We start from the raw sequence: 24,955 nt of genomic DNA on the forward strand, positions 1-24,955 counted from the left end.
ATACAAGCGAAGGGAGCACCATCTCTTTTACTGTTTGATCCATGAGAACCTTGTACCATCTCTGCAGCTCACATTCCTGACCAGCAAAGATCCTTCATTGCTGGCTGCATGGATCCTTAAAGTGCAAAAGGAATAAGGCACTGGTCAGTAAGTGGGTTTTTTTGTTTTTTTTGTAGTCTCATGTCAGTCACTTTCCAAAATACCTCAATACAAGGGCTTAACTAGAACCTTCAGGGCCCCGGTCCAAGAAACCATGAAGGGCCCCCCTGACGCCCAGCCGGAGCCCTTTCCTTGGAGCTCCTGGTCGCAAGTGCGTCTTTTGTGACCCTGGTAATTCCGCCACTGGTGTCATTAGTTTTTATTTTATTTATTTTTAAAATACGTTTTTTTTAAAATGTTTTTTGGAGGAAGGAAAGAAAGAAAAGAGGAAGGAAGGAACCAACCCTCTTACATTACAGTACTCACTGGAAGGTAGGAGAGAAAAGGAGAGGGGAGACTCTCAGTTCAGGGATGGATCAGCAGGCTGCACCTTTCCTCTTCTGCCTGGGCTTCCTGCTTATGCAGTGAGTGGGTCGGGGTAGACACAGGAGCAGAGGGGGGGGAGGGGGGGATGGGAAGAGAAGAAGCTCTCTCTCCTCTCCCGGTCTGTGGGGGGGGGGGGGGACGGGACTGTCAGCGCCACCTTTTTCAGCTCAGATTCCTGCAGGCTGCAGCCACTGGGGAAAACAAGGGAATGCAGGGGCAGATGCATATGGAGTAATCCATCTCTTCGTGTTCCTCCTGCACCCGCTGAATGCCTCTTTCTTCGCTCCCTCCCATAGGCATTCAGTGGCTGCAGGAGAAACGTGGAGTGATTGGTTCCTCTATGTGCTGTTGCTCCCGCTGCTCCTCCTATCCAGGCATACAGGGGGCCTCACGGGCCGCCTGCAGCAAGGTGCCAGGTCACAGTTGCGACCCCTATAGCTACGCCCCTGCCTCAATACACTAGTACTTGGAGGCTCATATAAGCTGCCTCCTCCTTTTTTTTGAGAATGCTAGTTCCCTGGCTGTCATGCTGATGCTTTGGTTTTAACCAGGGGAGGACTGACAGCTCATAGGGCCCCCGGGCAATAGGGGTTCATGGGGCCCCTGTGTCCTTGCCCAAACTCAAAAAAGCCTATGAAAAAGGTACCAGGGGCATCTCATGGGGCCCCCTACTGACCCCGGGCCCTTGGGCAGTGCCCGAGTTTCCAAATGGTCAGTCCGCCCCTGGTTTTAACACTTTTAAGGTTGATTTACTAAAACTGGAGAGTGCAAAATCCTGGTGCAGCTCTGTATAGAAAGATCAGCTTTTTAGGCAAAGCTTAATTGAACAAGCTGAAGATAGTAGCTGATTTACTACCATGCACAACTGCACTAAATTTTGCATTCTCCAGTTTTAGTAAATCAACCCCTTTTGAGTCACTGATTTGAGAAAAAGTATACAGATGAAAAATTCAGTTTGTTATTTGAGGTTCGCTTGATTTGAAAGTTTTGAAATTGGGCACGGCCAGCTAGCAGTTCAGCCATGTTCCCTGTACTGCTGTCATTACAGGTGTACTTGGTTTTGAAAAAAGTATTTGAATTACATTTTTTTTAACTTGCATCTTCAGTGCAAGAATTCTTACAGGAAGGTCTCCATTTCTTGGGCAAAAAATAAACCATCAACGCTACTCTGATTTGCAGGGTACAGGGGGCATACATTTACCAGGCACAGCTATTCAAATCTAGATACGAACCTCAATTGTAGCTATTGCAAGAAAAAAAAAAAATTAAATATCTCCATCTAACTATAGTTCCACCTTACCCAACCTGAACTGAACAGACATACTGAATTGTAATACACCTGGAACGCCGAAGAGCTTGTCTTTGGGAGTGTATTTAGCATACCACAACTTTTGCACATGGTACTTTGGCGATGAATTGAGTTGTTCATGGGTGAATAATCTACTGTGAAATGCAAATGCATTTCTCAAATTTATATTTAACTTTTTTTCCCTCAGTGCTGCGCATAAAAGAATCCCATTATCACTTTGTAGAGTGTTGGAAAAATTAAGTCGCTGTTGCTGTGTGTTGAAAGGCTCTCGGGAAGTGGGTACCTCGAAAAATGATAATGTTGTTACTAATTATTTAAACCACCTTTAACTATCACAACCTATTGTGTGATGTGCTTGTATGTGTTAAATTATATTTTTTCGAGTCCTACGTTATTTTGTGCTCACACATAACTGGTATCTTGTTACTATATTGACAATACAGTATGTTCTGAATAATGGCTTATCTCTTGGAAGGTTTCTTCATATCTTTTTGCTCTGTTCTCTGATGCTGGCAATTGTGTTTTTTGGCTTTTTTTTTTTTTTTTTGTTGTTTTTACCGTGTGACAGTTTATAAAGTAGCATTTCCAAGAGGGTATGCCAAGTATTGCTCTCAGTGACTCTTCATAGTTTGTTTGTTTTATGTTTTGTTACCTTCTGATTGTATGATATTCATCTAGTGTCTTTTTGGCTTCTGTGCTGGTTTTTACCATGAGGCAGTTTACTTAGTAACACATTCCAAGTGTGAGAGTTGGATAAACATTGCTATATCTCAATACCTCATAATGATAAGAAATTGCCTTGATATCTCAACACCTGTTTGATGAATGTTTGCAGAGCAGAGTGGCAGACTATTCATTTGGGTGAATCTGGCTAACTTATTGTTGAAAGTATATTCTTTAAATATAGAATATAAGGATTTAAGCTGGCCATAGATGGGTATTTCTGTTTTTCATTCAGCCAGCAGCATGGAGAAAAAAAACGATTCCTCTATCTACAAAAATGAGATGGATGGAGTAATTCTCCCTACCAGGACATTGTATTGTGAAAACAGGACTCCTCCTGGTCTGCAGCTGCTGATCAAGAAACCTTTTCGAACATTCTTCATCAACAGAAGCTGATCAAATAATCGACTAGACATGTGCAGTTCATTTAGTTCCAAATTAAAAATCAGAGACAATTTTGATTATTTGGAGATTCGGATATATTTTATTTGTATATATGTATTATTTTGGATATGTTGAAATTCGTTAGAATTGTAAAGAAACCACAAAATTTCATTTGTTTTCATTGTTTTTTTTGAAGCATCTGAATGAAGTGAATGATCCGAATTGATTCGGTAACAGCTGTCTGTCAAGGAGTGGGCAGCCAGCTGCCCTCTGCTTCCTCAACAACCGTGCCTCATCTGCTGATAGCGGGATTACCGCTGGGCCTGGTATGTGTGTGGGGAACCCCCACACTGCTAGGTTTTTTTTTTTTGTTTTTTCTTCTACTTTTTAAAACCGGAATTGTTTGTTTACCTTCTGCTGTGAGGGGGGGGACCTGCTGACAGCAGATGAGTCATGGTTGCTAAGGATGCGGTGGCCACATGCTCCTTAACAACCAGCTATTCTTTACAGTGAATTCAGATTGATCCGATTAACTTTGGTTTGATTAGAAAACTTTGAGTCCATGCAGATACAAAACAAATGTAATTTTAAATACAACAAAATTAAATTAGTAACTTAATGAATTGATCCAAAACTAAACAAATTTTTTCGTTCTGCACATGTCTACAATTGATTTGCATTGCACAGGGATGGCCGCACACTGATCAAAATTCAGCCAGTCCTTACGGAACCTGCTGAATTTTGAGCCGTCTATGGCCAGCTTTATTGACCAGTGCTTACAGATTTTAGAACTACTGAAAGTATTATGTAAGACCACCCTAAACCAATATATACTTTGCCCCCAAGGTCATAATTGCCAACTTTTTTTTTTTGCCTATTTCTATGTATTAGGCCTTGCCTACTGTCATCAAAATAGGGGAAAAAGTTTTTGCATTTTGGTATAATTTTGGACTAAAAATTCATGTAAATCCAAACTGCCAACATTGTAAAGGTTCCTGACTATGGGACATATGCAGTAATGTATGAATTAAAAGCGGGTATGCCTTGGAGCTAGCACCATCCTCCTTGGACCCCTTGCACAAGGGGCATCTAGCTGTTCATCCCAGATTTTTCGGGTGGGTCTGCATTCCAGGTATTTGTCCCTGGAAAACATAGGGCTATAAATTAAGAGTGCTACCATTTCAACAGACATTGGTCCTGGAAACTGCACCTGTATCTCCCAGGCACACTAAAATGCTGAGATGCATGCACAGCAGCTGGACATCCCCCCCCCCCCCCCATGTGCAAGGAGCCTTAAGGTTCAACACACCTAACAAAGACCTAACATTGTGCACAGCAGAAAAACAATCCCCAATCTGTGTCTGTACCAAATCCAACAAACAGCAACTGTTCAAGCCAAATTATAATATGGAGAAAAGAAAAGGAGGTCTTTATAGCATTGCTATACAGTGGAGAAAATAATTATTTGATCGCCTGACGATTTTGGAAGTTTGCCCAACTTACAAAGAAATAGAGGGTCTATAATTTTTATCATAGGTGTATTTTAAATGGTAGAGACAGAATATCAACCAAAAATCCAGAAAAATAACATTTGATACAAATGTTATAAATTTGAGTTGCAGTTCAGCGAGTAAAATGAATATTTGATCCCCAATTAAAACATGACTTGGTACTTGGTGGAGAAACCCTTGTTGGCAAGCAGAGGTAAGCCGTTTCTTGTAGTTGGTACCAGGTTCCATAAAGATCATATAAGCAGTCCCTGAAGCAGCAGTTTCTCCAGCCAATATAATTATTTTAGTGCTTTTGCAACCATTTACAAGTCTGAGAGAGTGGGGTGGGCCGTATTTTGACCGTATTTTGTGGGTAGGTTTGCTTTAAATGTCCCCTATAACATTTGCCTTCTCAGCCAGGAAGATCTAAAGATTGACACTAACATGCAGAAACAAATAAGTTATACAGATGATTGCATGTTTCCAATGATACAATTTTCCAGGGAAACCTCCTGAGAACCAGGAAAATCAAAGCAAATATGTAAGCAAGTTATCATATAATATACAGTCAGGTCCATAAATATTGGGACATCGACACAATTCTAACATTTTTGGCTCTATACACCACCACAATGGATTTGAAATGAAACGAACAAGATGTGCTTTAACTGCAGACTGTCATCTTTAATGTGAGGGTATTTACATCCAAATCAGGTGAACGGTGTAGGAATTACAACAGTTTGCATATGTGCCTCCCACTTGTTAAGGGACCAAAAGTAATGGGACAGAATAATCCTAAATCAAGCTTTCACTTTTTAATACTTGGTTGCAAATCCTTTGCAGTCAATTCCAGCCTGAAGTCTGGAACGCATAGACATCACCAGACGCTGGGTTTCATCCCTGGTGATGCTCTGCCAGGCCTCTACTGCAACTGTCTTCAGTTCCTGCTTGTTCTTGGGGCATTTTTCCCTTCAGTTTTGTCTTCAGCAAGTGAAATGCATGCTCAATCGGATTCAGGTCAGGTGATTGACTTGGCCATTGCATAACATTCCACTTCTTTCCCTTAAAAAACTCTTTGGTTGCTTTTGCAGTATGCTTTGGGTCATTGTCCATCTGCACTGTGAAGCGGCGTCCAATGAATTCTGAAGCATTTGGCTGAATATGAGCAGATAATATTGCCCGAAACACTTCAGAACTCATCCTGCTGCTTTTGTCAGCAGTCACATCATCAATAAATACAAGAGAACCAGTTCCATTGGCAGCCATACATGCCCACGCCATGACACTACCACCACCATGCTTCACTGATGAGGTGGTATGCTTAGGATCATGAGCAGTTCCTTTCCTTCTCCATACTCTTCTCTTCCCATCACTCTGGTACAAGTTGATCTTGGTCTCATCTGTCCATAGGATGTTGTTCCAGAACTGTGAAGGCTTTTTTAGATGTAGTTTTGACAAACTCTAATCTGGTCTTCCTGTTTTTGAGGCTCACCAATGGTTTACATCTTGTGGTGAACCCTCTGTATTCACTCTGGTGAAGTGTTCTTGATCTGGCCAACTGTTGTGAAGGGTGTTTTCTTCACCAGAGAGAATTCTTCAGTCATCCACCACAGTTGTTTTCCGTGGTCTTCCAGGTCTTTTGGTGTTGCTGAGCTCACCGGTGCATGCCTTCTTTTTAAGAATGTTCCAAACAGTTGTTTTGGCCACGCCTAATGTTTTTGCTATCTCTCTGATGGGTTTGTTTTGTTTTTTCAGCCTAATGATGGCTTGCTTCACTGATAGTGAAAGCTCTTTGGGTCTCATCTTGAGAGTTGACAGCAACAGATTCCAAATGCAAATAGCACACTTGAAATGAACTCTGGACCTTTTATCTGCTCATTGTAATTGGGATAATGAGGGAATAACACACACCTGGCCATGGAACAGCTGAGAAGCCAATTGTCCCATTACTTTTGGTCCCTTAACAAGTGGGAGGCACATATGCAAACTGTTGTAATTCCTACATCGTTCACCTGATTTAGATGTAAATACCCTCAAATTAAAGCTGACAGTCTGCAGTTAAAGCACATCTTGTTTGTTTCATTTCAAATCCATTGTGGTGGTGTATAGAGCCAAAAATGTTAGAATTGTGTCTGTCCCAATATTTATGGACCTGACTGTACATTCTACTTTGTTTTGAACCCCAGTGATATTTGCTATTTTTATACATTTTTCTGCCTATGCGTGACCTTTCCATACACCACCACCAAGTGTCTGCAGGGGTAGATCTATGAGATATCCACGTGGTAGGCCTAGAGCACGTGTTTTTAAATTTTGATTCCTACAAGAGCTATGTTTCTTGAATGTTTCATCAGATGTTTACCTATAAGCAATGCATGGATAGTAAATAGAGGTTGTGTTATTCATTTCTGATACACCTATGCAGTTTGCGTTTGATCCGTTTCTGCAGTGTGTTTTTGCGTTCTGTTTTTGCAGATGCGTTTTTTTTTAGGTTTTTTTTTAGTTTTTTTATTTCTTGTTGCTAGGCAGGTTTAAAACACATCAAAAACGCAATACGTTCTTTTTTGCAGCATTTCCATTGAAATCTATAGAACCAAAAATGCAACTTTTTGCGTTTTAAAAAAAGTCCCTGACCCTTTCCAAAAAAACACACCGGGTGAAAACGCAGAGATGTGAACCTGTCCCATAGAAAATAATGTTAAATGGACTGTAGTGCGTTTCTGTAAAATGCTACGGAATACGCTTAGGTGTGAACCTAGGGGGGTTACACACTTTTTGTGAATATTAGCAGCTACTTCTGATGTACTAATTTTATGTATAAGATCTATTGATCCTTTTTGTGGCACTGTTGTCTTTTCCTCCAGTTTGCTTAGATGTTTCCCTAACAAACTGTGTTTGTTTGCAGCTGCCCTTCATTCCTAGATGGTTGACTGGACAAGTCCTTCTTAGTGGCAGAAAATGACTTCTTGAGTAAGTGGGCTCCCATACCACGATGGCTGCTCAGAAAATTCGATCTGCGAATGCCAATGGTCTGCCTCGTTGCAAGTCTGAGGGGACACTGATCGACATTAGTAGCAATGTTCCTGACCCAAATCTTAGTGATGTGAAAGGTGAGTCATAACTAGTTCTAATTCTTTAGATGTGTGATGGAGTGTTCCAAGCATGCTAGGTGATGTGGAAATCTATCTTGGCTCACGTCTAGCTCAGTTTAAAGCTGCATATCAGGGGTTCAAACTATGCAAGTATACATATTCCATGGTAGCCGATCCCTGTGAAAGCAGAGAATCACTGTAGTAACCTTCACTACTACAGTGATCTGGATGTCTTCAGGGTCCTGTGGCGAGTGGCTACCCTTCCTGCATAGTAACCACGGGGTCGCCCATTCAGAGAACGCTTTGCATTTTCTCAAGGGATTCAAATCATTCTCTAATTGGATGAGGCAATGAGTTGATGTCACACTCTCTACCTCATTTAATCAGAGAACACCTTGTACTCGCTGAGAAAAATAAAAGGTGCCTGTCTAAGTAGCGCCTGTGCCAAGCTTGCTCTGCCATTACTATTCAGCAGGCTAACCACACAACACTGGACACAGAAGAAGTGAATATCACTGTAATACTGGCAGCTACTGCAGTGATTCTCCTCTTCTGCAGGCATTGGCCAGATATGGATAATAGCTGGACCAAAGTAACCGTGCAACAAAAAAAAACCCTGGAATTTGTTTTAACCTGCCAGTGAAGCAGCAAGTAAAATTTGAGAAGTTTCTATATTTTTGAAAGTTGCTTTTCATTTTGAATTGTATGTAGTTTTTGAGTCTAATATAACTGTAGTCTTGGCGTTTTGAAGCATAATATGGAGTTCCTCCTTACTACACGTTCCCATTATGGTGTTGGAAGAGGCCCAGTAAAGTCAACAGAGCTACCTTTTAATTTTCACAGATGGTATCGTGAACACCGCAGGGAGGAAGGCGCTGGAGGCACATCATGGCACTTCACATTGCAAGAACTCATTTTATTTATAGCCTTTGCTTATCAGAAGCTTATAGTTTGTTCTAGTAGCTTTATTTAATATGGTGCCATATTTGCTCCAAGTCAGTGGCTCACTTCTGACTTCTTCTGGCCAGTGGAATCTATTATCTCCTAAACACATGTACAATGGTGTGTGGCCTTAGGTGTGGTTTTTAGGCAATTTTATTCCTCCAGGAGTTCTGGCATTCAGAGGTGCTAAACGAAAACACCCTGTGTGCACGAGGCCCATTTTTTTCACTTCAGTTTTACCCGGCTGCTGAAATTTGAATCGCATACTAGCTCTTTATATCTATCGGGGACTGTATTGACGTGATATCTATGTAGCTCTAGTAAAAAGCCATATTGTGTCTTGCTCCCCTGATGGATTCTGCATAATGTAGAAGAAACTAATTGGGGAGTCCAGCTGTGAGAGGGTACCCCTTTGTTCTGACCTTTTAGGGGGGGGCACACAAATGAGTGTGGGGAATCTCACTGCTGTAATCCTGTATTTTTGTATTTGAGTAACCCATTGTTTTATATTGTGGTGTTCATATTGAATGAGTACTTCACAAGGGACCTGATTTTTATCCATTAAATAAAGAGCTTGTTTTGGTGTGAAGAGAAGGTCCGTGTCCTTTGTTTGTTTGTTCTTGCACTGACTTCAAATACAGCAAATACTGTACTGCGGGCCTGGGACTATCATCCAAGGTCATTTAAAATACACATCAGCCTTTTTCTCCTATTCAGATAGGGAAGCAGTCAGAATTCACAACAGATGTGCCTTTGGAAAAGGTATTCTGTAAATACATGGATTTTATTATGAGGTGTCTAAATATAAACCCGCTCTGTCTTTTTGGATGCAGTGCATTGTAGCGCTTTTTCACTTTAGGATGTGCTTTTGTAGTAGCATGGTTGTGTTTTGAAAAATAAATATACTAATATGGTGAATTAAGATATGTTTGTGTGTTGTGTCATAAACACATTTTGGATTTTAAAGTGGTAGTAAACCACAACACAAGAAAAAAAAAAATTGGGCCCCTGCAGAATAATGTCATAATGTACTAGAATGCATCACACACGAACACATTATAGGATGCTCTCCTTAAAAAAGAAGCCCTCCAGCAGCACGCTGTCACAACTGTAGGCGCTTTCATCTTCACCTGGTCTTCCTTCCAGGTTTGCGGGGTTCAGCTATATGAATGAGCATGCTGCCGTGATGTCACTCCCTAGCATATACGTGGGAGGCTCGGCTACGGCACAGAGTTCTTAATGGATGGCATGGTCCATTGAGAGCCCAGTGCGCATGCACTGGTGATGACACTGGCAGCTACTAAGATGGATATCTTCTAAACGGTGCACGTTTAGAAGATATTTACTGTAACTACAGGTAAGCCTTTATTATAGGCATACCTGTAGCTAAAAATCATACAAGTGACTTTACTGCCATTTTAAATTCCATAACCTATGATTTTATGAGAGATTAAGGTTTCCAATAACTAAATTACCCATGAACCTCATTAGATAAAATAACTTTTGCACCTATTTCAACTTAGAGACTCGGTGTGTTTTGAAATGTATGCAGCTCAGACCAGTGCTATTTTTGAAAGTGGTTCTAAAGGCTTTTTACCTGCATCCATTCATTGTATGAAGGTAAACCTTCATGGTGCAATTCCCCCCCTCTTAATACTTTACCTGAGCCTCATCTTGATTGAGATATGTGCACAAGAGCAGTGGCTCTCCCAGGACTCTCTCCTTGTTGGCTGAGACACAGCAGTGGGAGCCAATGGCTCCCGCTGCTGTCAATCACAGCCAATGAGGAGGGAGTGGGAGGCAGGACTGAGCCACACAAACACACACAGCCAGCTCGAGAACAAGCAAGTAAGAGTGACCCCAGACCAAGCAGCTTGCTCTGGGGGCACTCTCCACAAGGGAGAGGGGCCAGAAGCGCCAGCGGGGGACACGAGAAGAGGAGTTTCAGGGCTGCTCTGTGCAAAACCATTTAACAGGTAAGTATGACATGTTTTTGTTCTTTCTAAAGAAAAATAAAAACCTTTAGAACCACTTTCATTTTATAATATCTTATAACCCTTAATTGCTAGGAATTTAAATTGACCCTAAATTGTGGTTTAAAAAAAAAAAACATTTTTGAACATATTCTTAACTCAAAGTATCTTCTATTGCTCTCAACCCCCTCCAAATTGTTATTTTTTGGTTGCATGGTTGTTAAGTTAATTCTTTCTCCTACTGTATGTAGGAACCTAGTCGCCCTCTCTTGCTCACTTTCAGTGGGACTATAGGATGTGTAGTGTGCATAGAACTGTGATGCACTGCTCGATCCAAACAAACAGGGAAGGAAAAATACAGGACCATTAAGTAGTGGATGTGTATCGGTGACTTTTTAAAGATGTTAAAGGTACATCTTCCAATGTGTCTTAGGTTGCCACCTCATCCCTTTTAAGATGAGATTCATTATAATTGCAAAGTTCTGTGGCCAATTAAGGTGGTAAATAAACTCTGTGCCTTATCTGCATTAAATTAGCCTCAGAACCAGTGTAATTAATATGTGCTCAGTCTTAAAGGAATGAGGAGGCAACCGTAAATGTGGAAGCGTGTCCCAGTGATAACGAACCAGGGGTTTCCCACTATGTATAAAACATCAATAATGAAAAAAAAAATGGCTAACTTTTTTATAGAATTTTTTTTTTTGGGGAAGATTTGACATCAATGTATAATTACAGATATGCTCCAGGCAAAAAATATAGTACTGTATAGACGTGTGTTTTTATATAAGGAGTACAGCCTGCCTGATCATTGCTTCAGTTTTTCACCAAGGCATTGCTGTACTGCACAAGTCCATCCCCACTGTCTTTTCTCTATTTTATTGATCCTGGAAAATACCTGCTCGTGATGCTACAAACGCACTCCTTGCTGCCTCCTGCAAACAGAGCAAAGTTTTAAAAGAGAAAAAGAAATTAAACGGTACAGGCTTCAAGAAGTATACTCTTCTGGCTCTTCTACAGGTCTGTTAGATGGTCTGAATAGAGAGACAGAGGAATACAGGTGAAATGAATGAAGGTGCTGATTTTAGCACCTTGTGGTATTTAAGCAGGCCACACATGGGTCGAATTCCGACCGATTGTTCAATCGAAAATCGTAAACATCGTTTGTTCTGTAATCTGATGGTGCCACCAATGATTTAAAAAATCGGTAGTTTTTCACGAATTTTCCAGCATGCCCAATAAACGAAATGGGGAGGAACCACGAAAATCGGCCGGTGCCATTTCCCCATTAACAGAGCGAAAATCAGCCGATTTATTCTTTGGTCCGATTTTAGAACTAAAAATCGTTTGGAAATCAACCCATGTATGGCCGGCCTTGCTTTATAGTAGTCGTTTACTAATTTCCTGTACATGTTTTCTGGAATTGCTCTATAAGAAATACCTAATTAATTATTTTAAGTAAATGAACAACAGAAACACAGTTGCAGTCCTTTTTTTTTTTTTTAATGTGACTTGTAACATTTTTTCGTGTAATTGGTTAGAACTTTCCCACCATTTGCACTTTGGCAAGTAGCGGATATCTTTTAGACTGATCATTTGTACTTATAACATTTCTCAAACAGTCATCTCCAGAGAATAATTATCCACCATTTGGAAAATTATTCCTTATTTTGTTCTCCATCTGTGAAAATTTGTATGTCCATTATCTGCAGAGTCAAAGGATATTTATATAATCCTTCCAAATTGGCCCCTTGTAGACATGCAGGATGAGTGAGGGCTAGTAAATAACAATTACTGGGGTGCTTAAGCAGAAATCCCAGCCTGCATATATTTTATTGTATTTCAGGTACTTATATAGCGCCGTAAATTTATGCAGTGCTTTACATATATATTGTACATTCACATCAGACCCTAACCCTCAAGGGGTGTACAATCTAAGGTCCCAAACTTACATTCATACATACACATACTAGGGACAATTTAGACAGGAGCCAATTAACCTACCAGCATGTCTTTGGAGTGTGGGAGGAAACCGGAGTACCCGGAGGAAACCCACGCAGGCGCAGGGAGAACATGCAAACTCCAGGCAGGTGGTGCTGTGGCTGGGATTCGAAACCAACAACCCTAGTACTGCCAGGCGGGAGTGCTAACCATTTAGCCACTGTGTTGCCCTGTAAAGGTATATATACAGTGGGGATAGAAAGTTTGGGCACCCCAGCTCAAAATTTGTATTAATGTGCATAAAGAAGCCAAGGAAAGATGGTAAAATCTCCAAAAGGCATCAAATTACAGATTAGACATTCTTATAATATGTCAACAAAAGTTAGATTTTATTTCCATCATTTACACTTTCAAATAACAGAAAACAAAAAAATGGCGTCTGCAAAAGTTTGGGCACCCTGCAGAGTTAATATCTTGTACTGCCCCCTTTGGCAAGTATCACAGCTTGTAAATGCTTTTTGTAGCCACCCAAGAGTCTTTCAATTCTTGTTTGAGGTATCTTTGCCCATTCTTCCTTACAAAAGTCTTCCAGTTCTTTGAGATTTCTGGGCTGTCTGTCACGCACTGCTGTTTTAAGGTCTATCCATAGATTTTCAATTATGTTGAGGTCAGGAGATTGTGAAGGCCATGGCAAAACCTTCAGTTTACGCCTCTTGATGTAATCCCCCGTGGATTTCAAGGTGTGTTTAGGATCATTATCCATTTGTAGAAGCCATCCTCTCTTTAACTTCAGCTTTTTCACTGATGGCATCAAGTTACCATCCAAAATTTGCTGAAATTTTATTGAATCCATTTTTCCTTCTACTCGTGAGATGTTCCCTGTGCCACTGGCTGCAACACAACCCCAAAGCATGATTGAGCCAACCCCATGCTTAACAGTTGGACAGAGGTTCTTTTCATTAAATTCTGCGCCCCTTCTTCTCCAAACGTACCTTTGCTCATTCCGGCCAAAAAGTTCAATTTTAACCTCATCGGTCCACAGAACTTGTTTCCAAAATGCATCAGGCTTGTCTATATGTTCATTTGCAAAGTTCAAATGATGATTTTTGTGGTGAGGACGTAGAAGAGGTTTTCTTCTGATGACTCTTCCATGAAGACCATATTTGTACAAGTATCTCTTTATAGTGGAATAGTGTACCACAACTCCAGTGTCTGATGACTGCCATTTCTTAATTACATACCGAACAGAGGATATTGACATCTGAAAACGCTTTGCTATCTTCTTATAGCCTTCTCCAGCTTTGTGAGCGTCAACTATTTTCAGTTTCAGTTTTCTAGACAACTGCTTAGAAGAACCCATGGTGCTGATTGTTGGGGCAAGGTCAGATGAGTCTGGGCATTTAAAACCTTTGAGATTGACATCACCTGGTCTTCCCAGATGATGATTGAGAACAATCCATGACACTGGCAGGTCTCAGCTTGGCAAAGGGGGCAGTGCATGCTATAAATTCTGCAGGGTGCCCAAACTTTTGCAGACGCCATTTTTTTGTTTTCTGTTATTTTGAAAGTGTAAATGATGGAAATAAAATCTAACTTTTGTTGACATATTATAAGAATGTCTAATCTGTAATTTGATGCCTTTTGGAGATTTTTCCATCTTTCCTTGGCTTCTTTATGCACATTAATACAAATTTTTAGCTGGGGTGCCCAAACTTTTGATCCCCACTGTGTGTGTGTGTGTGTGTGTGTGTGTATATATATATATATATATATATATATATATATATATATATATATATATATATATATATACATACACACTGTATACACACACTATATTGCCAAAAGCATTGGGACGCCTGCCTTTACACGCACATGAACTTTAATGGCATCCCAGTCTTGGTCTGTAGGTTTCAATGTTGAGTTGCCCACCCTTTGCACCTATAACAGCTTCAACTCTTCTGGGAAGGCTGTGCACAAGGTTTAGGAGTGTGTCTATGGGAATGTTTGACCATTCTTCCAGAAGCGCATTTGTGAAGTCAGGCACTGATGTCAGATGAGAAGGCCTGGCTCACAGTTTCCGGTCTAATTCATCCCAACGGTGTTCTATTGGGTTGAGGTCAGGACTGTGCAGGTCAGATGAGTCTGGGCATTTAAAACCTTTGAGATTGACATCACCTGGTCTTCCCAGACGATGATTGAGAACAATCCATGACACTGGCAGGTCTCAGTTTGGCAAACGGGGCAGTGCATGCTATAAATTCTGCAGGGTGCCCAAACTTTTGCAGACGCCATTTTTTTGTTTTCTGTTATTTTGAAAGTGTAAATGATGGAAATAAAATCTAACTTTTGTTGACATATTATAAGAATGTCTAATCTGTAATTTGATGCCTTTTGGAGATTTTTCCATCTTTCCTTGGCTTCATTATGCACATTAATACAAATTTTTAGCTGGGGTGCCCAAACTTTCGATCCCCACTGTACCCTTTTAAGGCTGAAATGGACTTCCTGATCACATACCTATTGTGACTGGCTGTCATTGGTCACATGTTTAGGAGCTGATCATAACAAGAGACTGTTGTCTATGACAACTCGGTCACTGTGCTAGGAGCACGGTCTCTGCACAGAAATCTTGTCCATCCATGGATGCATATGTGAAGCATGTTGGTGTTAAAGTCCACCCTTTTGCTGCCACATCTGCGTTACATGGGCAGCAAGAGGTTAAAGCTCTATATATGTCATGGAAGATTAAAGACGTCACCCACATTACATTCTCCCCCCCCCAAAAAAAAAACTGAAGGGTCATCTCCCGCCCTTACTCTATCCCAAAAAAAAGTGTTACAATTTAAATGAGTTTCTGGCTTTTGCATGTGGTTTTGACCATTATAGCAAACTAAATCAGCATCAAGTGGCTCCCACCATAATGTCCACAATATAGACAGCTAACTCCTACTGTGCCCTCCTTTTTTTAGTGTTGACAGGTCCAGGATCTTGTCTGCACATTGTTATATACCTTTACATATTTCTGCAGGCTTTTGCATAAGGACGAGGATACTTTGCATACATTGCAATACACATTAAAGCTGGCTAACTACATAGTTACATAGTTAGTCTTGCTGAAAAAAGACAAAAGTCCATCCAGTTCAACTATAGAAAAAAAAAAAGTTATAATCCTATACCCACAGTTGATCCAGAGGAAGACAAAAAACCCTCAGCAAAGCATGATCCAATTTGCTCCTGCTGGGAAAAAAATTCCTTCCTGATCCCCCAAGAGACATCAGAGTGATTCCTCTCTCTCCTTTTACCAGCTCATGTGGATTTTAGCACAGACTTCTTTCCATTTCTGTTGCATAGTGCAGGTTAGTGACCAGATCTGTAACTCTCCTTTAACTGTTTTTCTGCCCCATATTGGCACTTTATGTCCATTAAAGTATGCTATAAGCAACTAGAAAAGTAGGAACTGGCCAGAGAGGGATCGTAAATACATATGCCATTTGGATTGAGCACAAACTTCTCGCTATTTCTTATGCTGATGCCACCTCCAACACTGTTACATCCAGATCCCACAGCACTTCTTTTCATCCATTGGATGGCCACTGATGATATAACGTACAGGAGTTGCATTGTCCCTAGCATAAGTGCCTTGCAGGTTTCACAAAGGAGAAAAAACACCAGGGGCCAGGGAAGAGTTGTTTTTTTTTTTTTTGGCAAAAAAATTTGCATGTCTTCTGCCAAAAACTCTTCTACATAGAGATAGATAGATAGGTATATGATATAAAAAGTCTACACACCCCTGTTAAAATGTCCGGTTTCTGTGATGTAAAAAAAAAATGGGACCAAGATAAATCATTTCAGAACTTTTTCCACCTTTTAATCTAGCCTATAAACTGTACAACTCAGTTGAACAACAAATTGATATCTTTTAGATGGAGGGAAGTAAAAATTAAAATAATATGGTTGCACAACCTTAAACTAATACTTTGTTGAAGCACCTTTTGATTTGGAGGGGTGTCCCAGTACTTTTGGCAATTGTGTGTGTGTTATTTTTGGGGGGGGGACTTCATTGACCAATAAGGCCCCTTTCACATGATCAGATCCACCTGTCAGTTTTTTCTGTGGACAGGCAGGTGTAAACTGATTTGTGTCCATTGCACCCACCTACATATGGGTCAGATTCAGTCTTCTAACAAAATTTAGGTAGATCGGATCGGCACGTAGTTGGTTATAAATTGACAACGGAGTTTGTTTACAAAAAGCCACCCATAGAGCAGAGTGGGCTCTATACTCAGAAACTTAGTGGACACAAATGTGTCTTTCACCTGTTCTGATCCGATCAGCAGGGGAGCTCTGAACTGATCCCCTGCTGATTGGCACAGAATCCACCCCATGTGAGAGGGCCTAGGGAAGAGTAAAAGTGTTTTGCAGTCCTAATACATTTTTTTTTTTTTTTTTTTTCTTCGTCAGATGGCAACTGCTGCTCCATAGATGCAAAATGTTGTCACCTTAGCACAGGAAGTATGTTACTGGCTTTTTAAGCTTTGGTTCACACCAGTAGGACTTGTAATTTGATTGAAACTGTCAAATTACATGACAACTCGCACCCTTCTGTCTGCAATGGAACTGTTTCAAATTTGGTACAAGTCGGGGTTGCACCAATTTTCAAAGTAGTTCCTGCACTACATTTTGCGATTTCAGATGTGACTTGCATAGACATCAGAGATCAAACTTGGATCCATGTGAAGTAGGGCTAAAGTGCATTTAAAGACCAGTTTTTTTGTTACAACCTGATACCTTCCATATCCCCAGAAGGAAGAAAAATTTGGCTATGCATACTGTCACTGTCCTGATATTCCAGGTACTATTTTTCATTATTTGAAAATTGTCTTCTTTTTTTACTTGTATTTATATAAACAATTCAAAGATGACAGTAAACATGTTTGAATTCCACTGATTTGACCCTCCCTTATTAGCAAGTAATTCTGTGTTGTTTTTTCCAAGTGAAAGCAATTGGCAGTAGTTGTCGTTCTGTGTTTTCAAAAATTAACCTGCATAGACTGGTTTATTCTGCCTATTTTTTGCTCAATGTGTCATCTCAGATAAAACTTGGTTATGTTAGTCAACCAATGACTTTTTTTATATCTTTTGCGAACCCTAAGGATATCGCTTTCCTTGTCTAATTACCATAAATTGACGATAAAATGACAACTTCCAGAGAGTTAGACCACCCCGTAATGGCTATAGCATCTTGGAAATTCTGAGAACTTGAACCTAGAAATCTGGCGGGTGGCATTCCTGAGTGATGCAAGAAGCTGGTCAGTGATTCAACTCACGCAGCATCTACCCAAAGATGAAAACACACTTATGGAAAGCATATTATTTTAAAGGGAATAATTTTTATTACCAAAAAAACACTTAGAAACCATAGATGACAACCGGAAATTTAAAACTCAAAATCTGTTCATAAGTTCTGTTGCAACCGTAAAATTCTATTGCGTGTTTGAGTTGGGCAATGACTGCTTTCCTTATACACCTCTGTGACAGGTGCTCTATCTGTTTTTGATTTCCTTTTATTTTCTGTGCAAGAAAAAGTTTGTCTTCTAATAAAAAGTTTGTTTGTTTTTCTCCTTTTTTTTAGTGTTATCACCAAGCTCTTTGCGTGTTGATAGTCCTACTTCACTCGAGAATGTTAAGGAAGTGGTGGCCATCAAAGATTATTGTCCCAGCAACTTCACCACCCTGAAATTTTCCAAGGGAGAACATCTGTATGTGCTGGACACATCTGGCGGAGAATGGTGGTATGCACACAATACTACAGAAATGGGTTACATACCATCTGCATATGTGCAACCTGTCAATTACAGAGACTCTTGTCTGAGTGACAGCGGTATGATAGATGGACTACTGGAAAGTGTTGATGAAGGAGTAAAGGAGATGGATCTATTGGGTGACTGGACAGATTTTCTCAATCATAACTCTGTTAAAACCAATAACAACCCTTTTTTAAAGCCAGCTGTGTCAAATCCCTTTCTCAATGGGCCTTCCATACCCCAAAAGAAGAATGGTGACGATTCAGTAAATTCTGTTGACTTATTACTATTTGACCCATTGGCTCCCTCTTCTGCTATCTCTACAGAAACAAGTACCGATGTGTTCTTAGATTTGTTACCCCGTGCCAATCAAACAAATGTTGTTGAAGAGCCCATCCCTGTCAGAAGAGACAACCCATTCTTCCGGAGCAAGCGATCCTACAGCCTCTCCGAGCTGTCCATCCTCCAGGCAAAGTCTGAGAGTCCAGCCACTGGCAGCTTCTTTGCTGGTCTCAAGTCCCCAGCTCCTGAGCAGTTCCAGAGTAGGGAGGATTTCAGAACCGCATGGCTCAACCACCGCAAGCTGGCCCGGTCCTGCCATGATCTAGACTTGTTGGGCCAGAATCCTGGCTGGGGTCAGACTCAGCCTGTGGAGACGAGCATTGTCTGCAGGCTGGACAGCTCAGGGGGTGCCGTGCAGCTTCCGGATACAAACATTAGTATACATGTTCCTGAAAGACATGTAGCTCCAGGTGAGACACAGCAAATCTCCTTAAAAGCTTTGTTAGATCCACCATTAGAACTGAACAATGACAAGTGTACCACTGTAAGCCCTGTGCTGGAAATCAAACTGAGCAACATGGAAGTGCAAAGTTCACTTAGCCTAGAGGTAAAAGCATCTGTGGAGGTGCGCAATAATGTTGTTGGTCAAAATTCTGTAGCAATTAAATGTTTGCGTAGTGATATTAAAGAAGGTCCATACAACTTGCTGCCACATTCCTACACATATGGAGACACAATTCAAGTAAAGCTGGAAAATCTTGAGCCAGTTATGTATATAGTGATGGTGGCTCAAGCACAAAATATTGTGCCTCCTTGCAACGTCTGGGACTATATTAATAAAAGGGTCACTGTTGGACTATATGGGCCTAAACATATTCATCCTTTATTCAAGGCTGTTGTGGCCATTTTCGGTCATGACTGTGCACCTAAGACACTTCTAGTCAATGAAGTAGGCCAACAGACTCGTGGGACAGCACCAGTGACTTTACAGCTGTGGGGTAAACAACAGTTTGTTCTTCCCAAGCCTCAGGATCTCCAGATTTGTCTTTTCTCCAACATGACAAATTATAGAGTAGATGCTGGAGATCAGGGGAAGATGGTAAGAGGTTTTCAACTAAAGCTTGGAAAAATTAGCAGGTTAATATTTCCCATTAGTTGCCATGATCCTGCACAACTTTCTGACTTCACACTGAGGGTGCAGGTTAGGGATGAATTGGGTAACATCTTGTCACAATACTGTGTACAGACTCCACGGCCAGCACCAAAAACTGGGCTTAAATCCACTGGACCAAGAAGATTTCTCAAGAAAAAAGAAATTGGAAAGATTGTTTTGTCTCCCCTGGCGGTCACATGCAAATATCCAATTTTCCAGGATCGATCAGTAACAAACCTGAAATATGGGAAGCTAATAAAGACTGTGGTGCGTCAGAGCAAAAATCCATATTTGCTGGAGTACAAGAAAGGAGATGTGATGGCTCTCTTAAGTGAGGAAAAAATCAAGCTTAAGGGACAATTGTGGACAAAAGAATGGTACATTGGGTATCATCAGGGAAAAATGGGCTTGGTTCATGCAAAAAATGTCCTAGTAGTAGGCAAGGCAAAACCAAGCTATTTTTCTGGTCCTGAGTTGACCACAGGCGCCTTACTAGAGCAGATCTTGCGTCCGTGCAAATTCTTAACTTACATATATGCATCAGTGCGAACTCTTTTAATGGAGAACATTGGTAGCTGGAGGTCCTTTGCCGATGCACTTGGTTATGGAAACCTTCCTCTTTCCTACTTCTGTCGTGTGGAACTAGAAAGCGAGCCTGAACGAGTGGCTTCTGTGCTGGAGAAACTGAAAGAGGAGTGCAATAACAATGAGGGAAAGGAAAGGAAATCATTCCAAAAAGAGCTGATTTCGGTAAGATGAGCTACATGCTGTACTAGTTAGACTTGTTTTTTGTTTACCAAGTAATGATCTATACAAATTAATAATAATCTAGCACTGGTTTAGTTTCTTTGCAATTTACACTGTAAAATATCTGATCTCCACAGGACCGGGGTGAAAATGTATGTTAGTGGTTGTATTAACATCCCTGGCGGTTTGATTATTTCAGATTTTTGGTGCTGAAAGCGGTACCATTTTTTTGCATGGAAATATGTATTTTTTTTATTGTAGGCCTGTAGTTTAGGAATAACTCACTGAAATCTGTCCAAACAAGAGTCTAGTAAACATTTCAGATATGATAAAACTTGAAACACAAAATCATAAATTATAATTTAATAAATAATCATAAAAAATAATATAATAATAAATTTAATTAAATAATATAATCAAACCAAAAACACTGAAATTTGAAATATAGCACCAAGTTCGCACATCGCTGAGCAAAGTCGCAGAATCGTTTTCAGTGTCTGATGACGAATTTCCCCACAAATCATCACTCAATTTTGCAAGTGGTTCTGATTTACTATTGCTGTTCTCTAGCTGGTCTAAAACCGATTTTGACATAAAGGGACGCTTTTTGGACGCCATCGACTTTTCTAAGTTTCCAGGCAGAAAGAACAGTCAAAATGCAGGCAGGGGACAGGACAAAGCAGTAGGGACAAAATGTATGTGAAATGTTTTGAAACAGCAATGTTTTACTATGTAATAATCATTTTAAAAAAAAAATGACTTTTTTTAAAATTTCAAATTTGCCGCTGGTTCCGGCGCCCGTACGTCCCGACGTCACAGGGACCGGAACACGGAAGCCGGATGCCGGCATCGGCCGGAGGAGATGGCCGTGGACGCTGCAGGGGACACATCGCGGGAGCGAAGGACAAGGTAAGCTCTGCAGGGACTCCCTATGCAACGCTGCATGGTAAGCCCGAGTGTAGCTCGGGGTTACCGCTTTTGGTACTGAAACTTTACCCCGAGCTACACTCGGGAATACCGCCAGGGAGGTTAAAAAAGGTTTAGTGGTGCAAGCAAACTTTGTGCATGCTGCAGTATGTTTTAATTATATTGATTTGGTAAGTGTCCATTCATACTGTTTGCTTGGCTGCTCTGGGCAGCCTTGCCCAGCACAGCCTTAATGCATAGACAAAGCAATTCGCTTTGTTTTCTATGAAGTCAGTTCACACCACCGCGTTACAGTAGTGTGCACTGAAAAAATTACTGCTTGCACTTTTTTCAGCACAGTGTGTTGCAGTGCAAACTACCACATCTCAATGGCACTGCAATGAATAGAAATGAATGGTCACTTGTGTCAACCTTGGGCAGAGGTACCCACTTCCATGATATAGATCTATATATTTATATATTAGTCATTTTTTGAGTGCACTGACGTTCTGGTACAATGAACCAGCCCTGGCCTGCTACCCTCCCGGTAATACTAGCAACAGAGGCAGTTTGGGTTTTATATACTTCTAGGATCATTCGGCATCTTTTTATACTTATCATTTTAAGGGTTTTCCAAAGTTACGGTTTTTCATTTGGAGTATATAAACATATTTAGTTGTCCACAGCCCTATATAGCTGGCTATATGTATGTGTACGTGTGTGTGCGTGTGTACGTGTGTGTGCGTGTGTGTGTGTGTGTGTGTGTGTGTGTGTGTGTGTGTGTGTGTGTGTGTATTTTTAAATACAGGTTCCTCCATCCATGCTATACAGCAGGCATCACTAAATGGCAGACTGTCATCCGAATTCAGACCAAGCCACTGTTCCATCCGGACCTGCGGCCTCTCCATTTAGAAGCTGCTTCTTTCCACCAGCCTCTGCTGATGTTGTAACAGTAGAGTGAAGATTGGGAAATAGAACCTTTCTGGATCAAGTGCGGGAGTCGCAGCACAGCATTGAATGGAGTGGGGGAGCAGGAGCTGCTGGGGCTAACTTTTTAAGTGAACCAGCAGGTGATTGGATGCAGGGCGTTAACAAAAAGGTAACCCCGGCAGCTCCTGCACTCCGGTCAGTGTTGTGTTGTGACTGCCACACTCAGTCCAGAAATGTTCTATCTCTCACTCTCTGCTCAGCCTAAGGTAGGGGGGTGAATGGGGGGCAGACACTACTCTGGCTGTGTGTGTGTTGGGGTGGGGTGGGGTGGCAGTGCTCTTTTGGAGGGAGGGACAGTTTCATGAGGACAGAGCACACGACTGTGTGATGTAAAAGGGGAAGGGGGGGGAGGAATGTGAAGAGGGGCTGTGCTGGGGGGGTGATGTAAAGGGAAGGGGTAGTGCTGTGGGGAGGGGGAGATGTGAAAGGGGGCAGTGCTGGTGAGAGGATGATGTGAGGAGGGCAGAGCATTCTACTGTGGGCAGGGGGGAAATTGTGATGTGAGGGGAGGGGGGTAGTGCTGTAAGGGGGGGGGGAATGGGGGTGCATAATGTTATAGAGCAGTGGTTCTCAACCTTTCTAATGCCGCGACCCCTTAATACAGTTCCTCATGTTGTGGTGACCCCCAACCATAAAATTATTTTCATTGCTACTTCATAACTGTAATTTTGCAGTGGGAGGAGTAGTGCCATGTCATTGGTGTCAGTGGAAGGAGTAGTGCCCCATCACTGATGTCAGTGGGATGAATAGTGCCCCATTGTTGGTATCAGTGGGAGGAATAGTGCCCCATCGTTGGTATCAGTGGGAGGAATAGTGCCCCATCACTGATGTCAGTGGGATGAATAGTGCCCCATCATTCGTATCAGTGGGATGCATAGTGCCCCATCGTTGGTATCAGTGGGAGGAATAGTGCCCCATCGTTGGTGTCAGTGGGAGGAATAGTGCCCCATCACTGGTGTCAGTGGGAGGAATAGTGCCCCATCACTGGTGTCAGTGGGAGGAATAGTGCCCCATCACTGGTGTCAGTGGGAGGAATAGTGCCCCATCACTGGTGTCAGTGGGAAGAATAGTGCCCCATCGTTGGTGTCAGTGGGAGGAATAGTGCCCCATCGTTGGTGTCAGTGGGAGGAATAGTGCCCCATCGTTGGTGTCAGTGGGAGGAATAGTGCCCCATCGTTGGTGTCAGTGGGAGGAATAGTGCCCCATCGTTGGTGTCAGTGGGAGGAATAGTGCCCCATCGTTGGTGTCAGTGGGAGGAATAGTGCCCCATCGTTGGTGTCAGTGGGAGGAATAGTGCCCCATCGTTGGTGTCAGTGGGAGGAATAGTGCCCCATCGTTGGTGTCAGTGGGAGGAATAGTGCCCCATCGTTGGTGTCAGTGGGAGGAATAGTGCCCCATCGTTGGTATCCGTGGGAGGAATAGTGCCCCATCGTTGGTATCAGTGGGAGGAATAGTGTCCCATCGTTGGTGTCAGTGGGAGGAATAGTGCCCCATCGTTGGAGTCAGTGGGAGGAATAGTGCCCCATCGTTGGTGTCAGTGGGAGGAGTAGTGCCCCATCGTTGGTGTCAGTGGGGGGAGTAGTGCCCCATCGTTGGTGTCAGTGGGGGGAGTAGTGCTCCATCACTGGTGTCAGTGGGGGGAGTAGTGCCCCATCACTGGTGTCAGTGGGAGGAGTAGTGCTCCATCACTGGTGTCAGTGGGAGGAATAGTGCCACATCATTGGTGTCAGTGGGAGGAATAGTGCCCCATCATTGGTGTCAGTGGGAGGAGTAGTGCCCCATCATTGGTGTCAGTGGGGGGAGTAGTGCCCCATCATTGGTGTCAGTGGGGGGAGTAGTGCTCCATCACTGGTGTCAGTGGGAGGAGTAGTGCCCCATCACTGGTGTCAGTGGGAGGAGTAGTGCCCCATCACTGGTGTCAGTGGGAGGAGTAGTGCCCCATCACTGGTGTCAGTGGGAGGAATAGTGCCACATCATTGGTGTCAGTGGGAGGAATAGTGCCCCATCATTGGTGTCAGTGGGGGGAGTAGTGCCCCATCATTGGTGTCAGTGGGGGGAGTAGTGCCCCATCATTGGTGTCAGTGGGAGGAATAGTGCCCCATCACTGGTGTCAGTGGGGGGAGTAGTGCCCCATCATTGGTGTCAGTGGGAGGAATAGTGCCCCATCACTGGTGTCAGTGGGGGGAGTAGTGCCCCATCACTGGTGTCAGTGGGAGGAATAGTGCCACATCATTGGTGTCAGTGGGAGGAATAGTGCCCCATCATTGATGTCAGTGTGGTGGAGGGGAGAATAGTGCCCCATCATTGGGGTCAGGGGGGGGGGGGGAATAGTGTCCCATCGTTGGTGTCAGTGGGGGGGGGGGAATAGTGCCCCATCGTTGGTGTCAGTGGGGGGGGGGGAATAGTGCCCCATCGTTGGTGTCAGTGGGGGGAGGAATAGTGCCCCATCATTGATGTCAGTGTGGTGGAGGGGAGAATAGTGCCCCATCATTGGGGTCAGGGGGGGGGGAAATAGTGTCCCATCGTTGGTGTCAGTGGGGGGGGGAATAGTGCCCCATCGTTGGTGTCAGTGGGGGGAGGAATAGTGCCCCATCATTGATGTCAGTGTGGTGGAGGGGAGAATAGTGCCCCATCATTGGGGTCAGGGGGGGGGAAATAGTGCCCCATCGTTGGTGTCAGTGGGGGGAGGAATAG

The 24,955-nt window shown here is 42.4% G+C and overlaps 1 protein-coding gene across 4 annotated transcripts in view; it reads left to right on the forward strand.

Moving 5' to 3' along the window:
• The window catches only part of SH3BP4 (SH3 domain binding protein 4), a 69,941-nt gene that overhangs the window by 38,190 nt on the left and 6,796 nt on the right, over positions 1–24,955 (forward strand). For 3 of the 4 annotated variants that reach the window (XM_089693156.1, XM_089693157.1, XM_089693158.1), the window contains 2 exons: positions 7,337–7,541; positions 18,012–20,368. In XM_089693156.1, the coding sequence (XP_089549282.1) occupies positions 7,424–7,541; positions 18,012–20,368 (2,475 nt within the window). In that variant the 5' untranslated portion in view covers positions 7,337–7,423. The remainder of the gene's footprint in view (positions 1–7,336; positions 7,542–18,011; positions 20,369–24,955) is intronic. The other variant, XM_089693159.1, reaches the window with a different exon arrangement.

The sequence above is a fragment of the Staurois parvus genome, unplaced genomic scaffold (assembly GCF_062004578.1).
Source record: "Staurois parvus isolate SC_StPar_1 unplaced genomic scaffold, SC_StPar_1.0 ptg000616l, whole genome shotgun sequence".
Classification (NCBI taxonomy): domain Eukaryota; kingdom Metazoa; phylum Chordata; class Amphibia; order Anura; family Ranidae; genus Staurois; species Staurois parvus.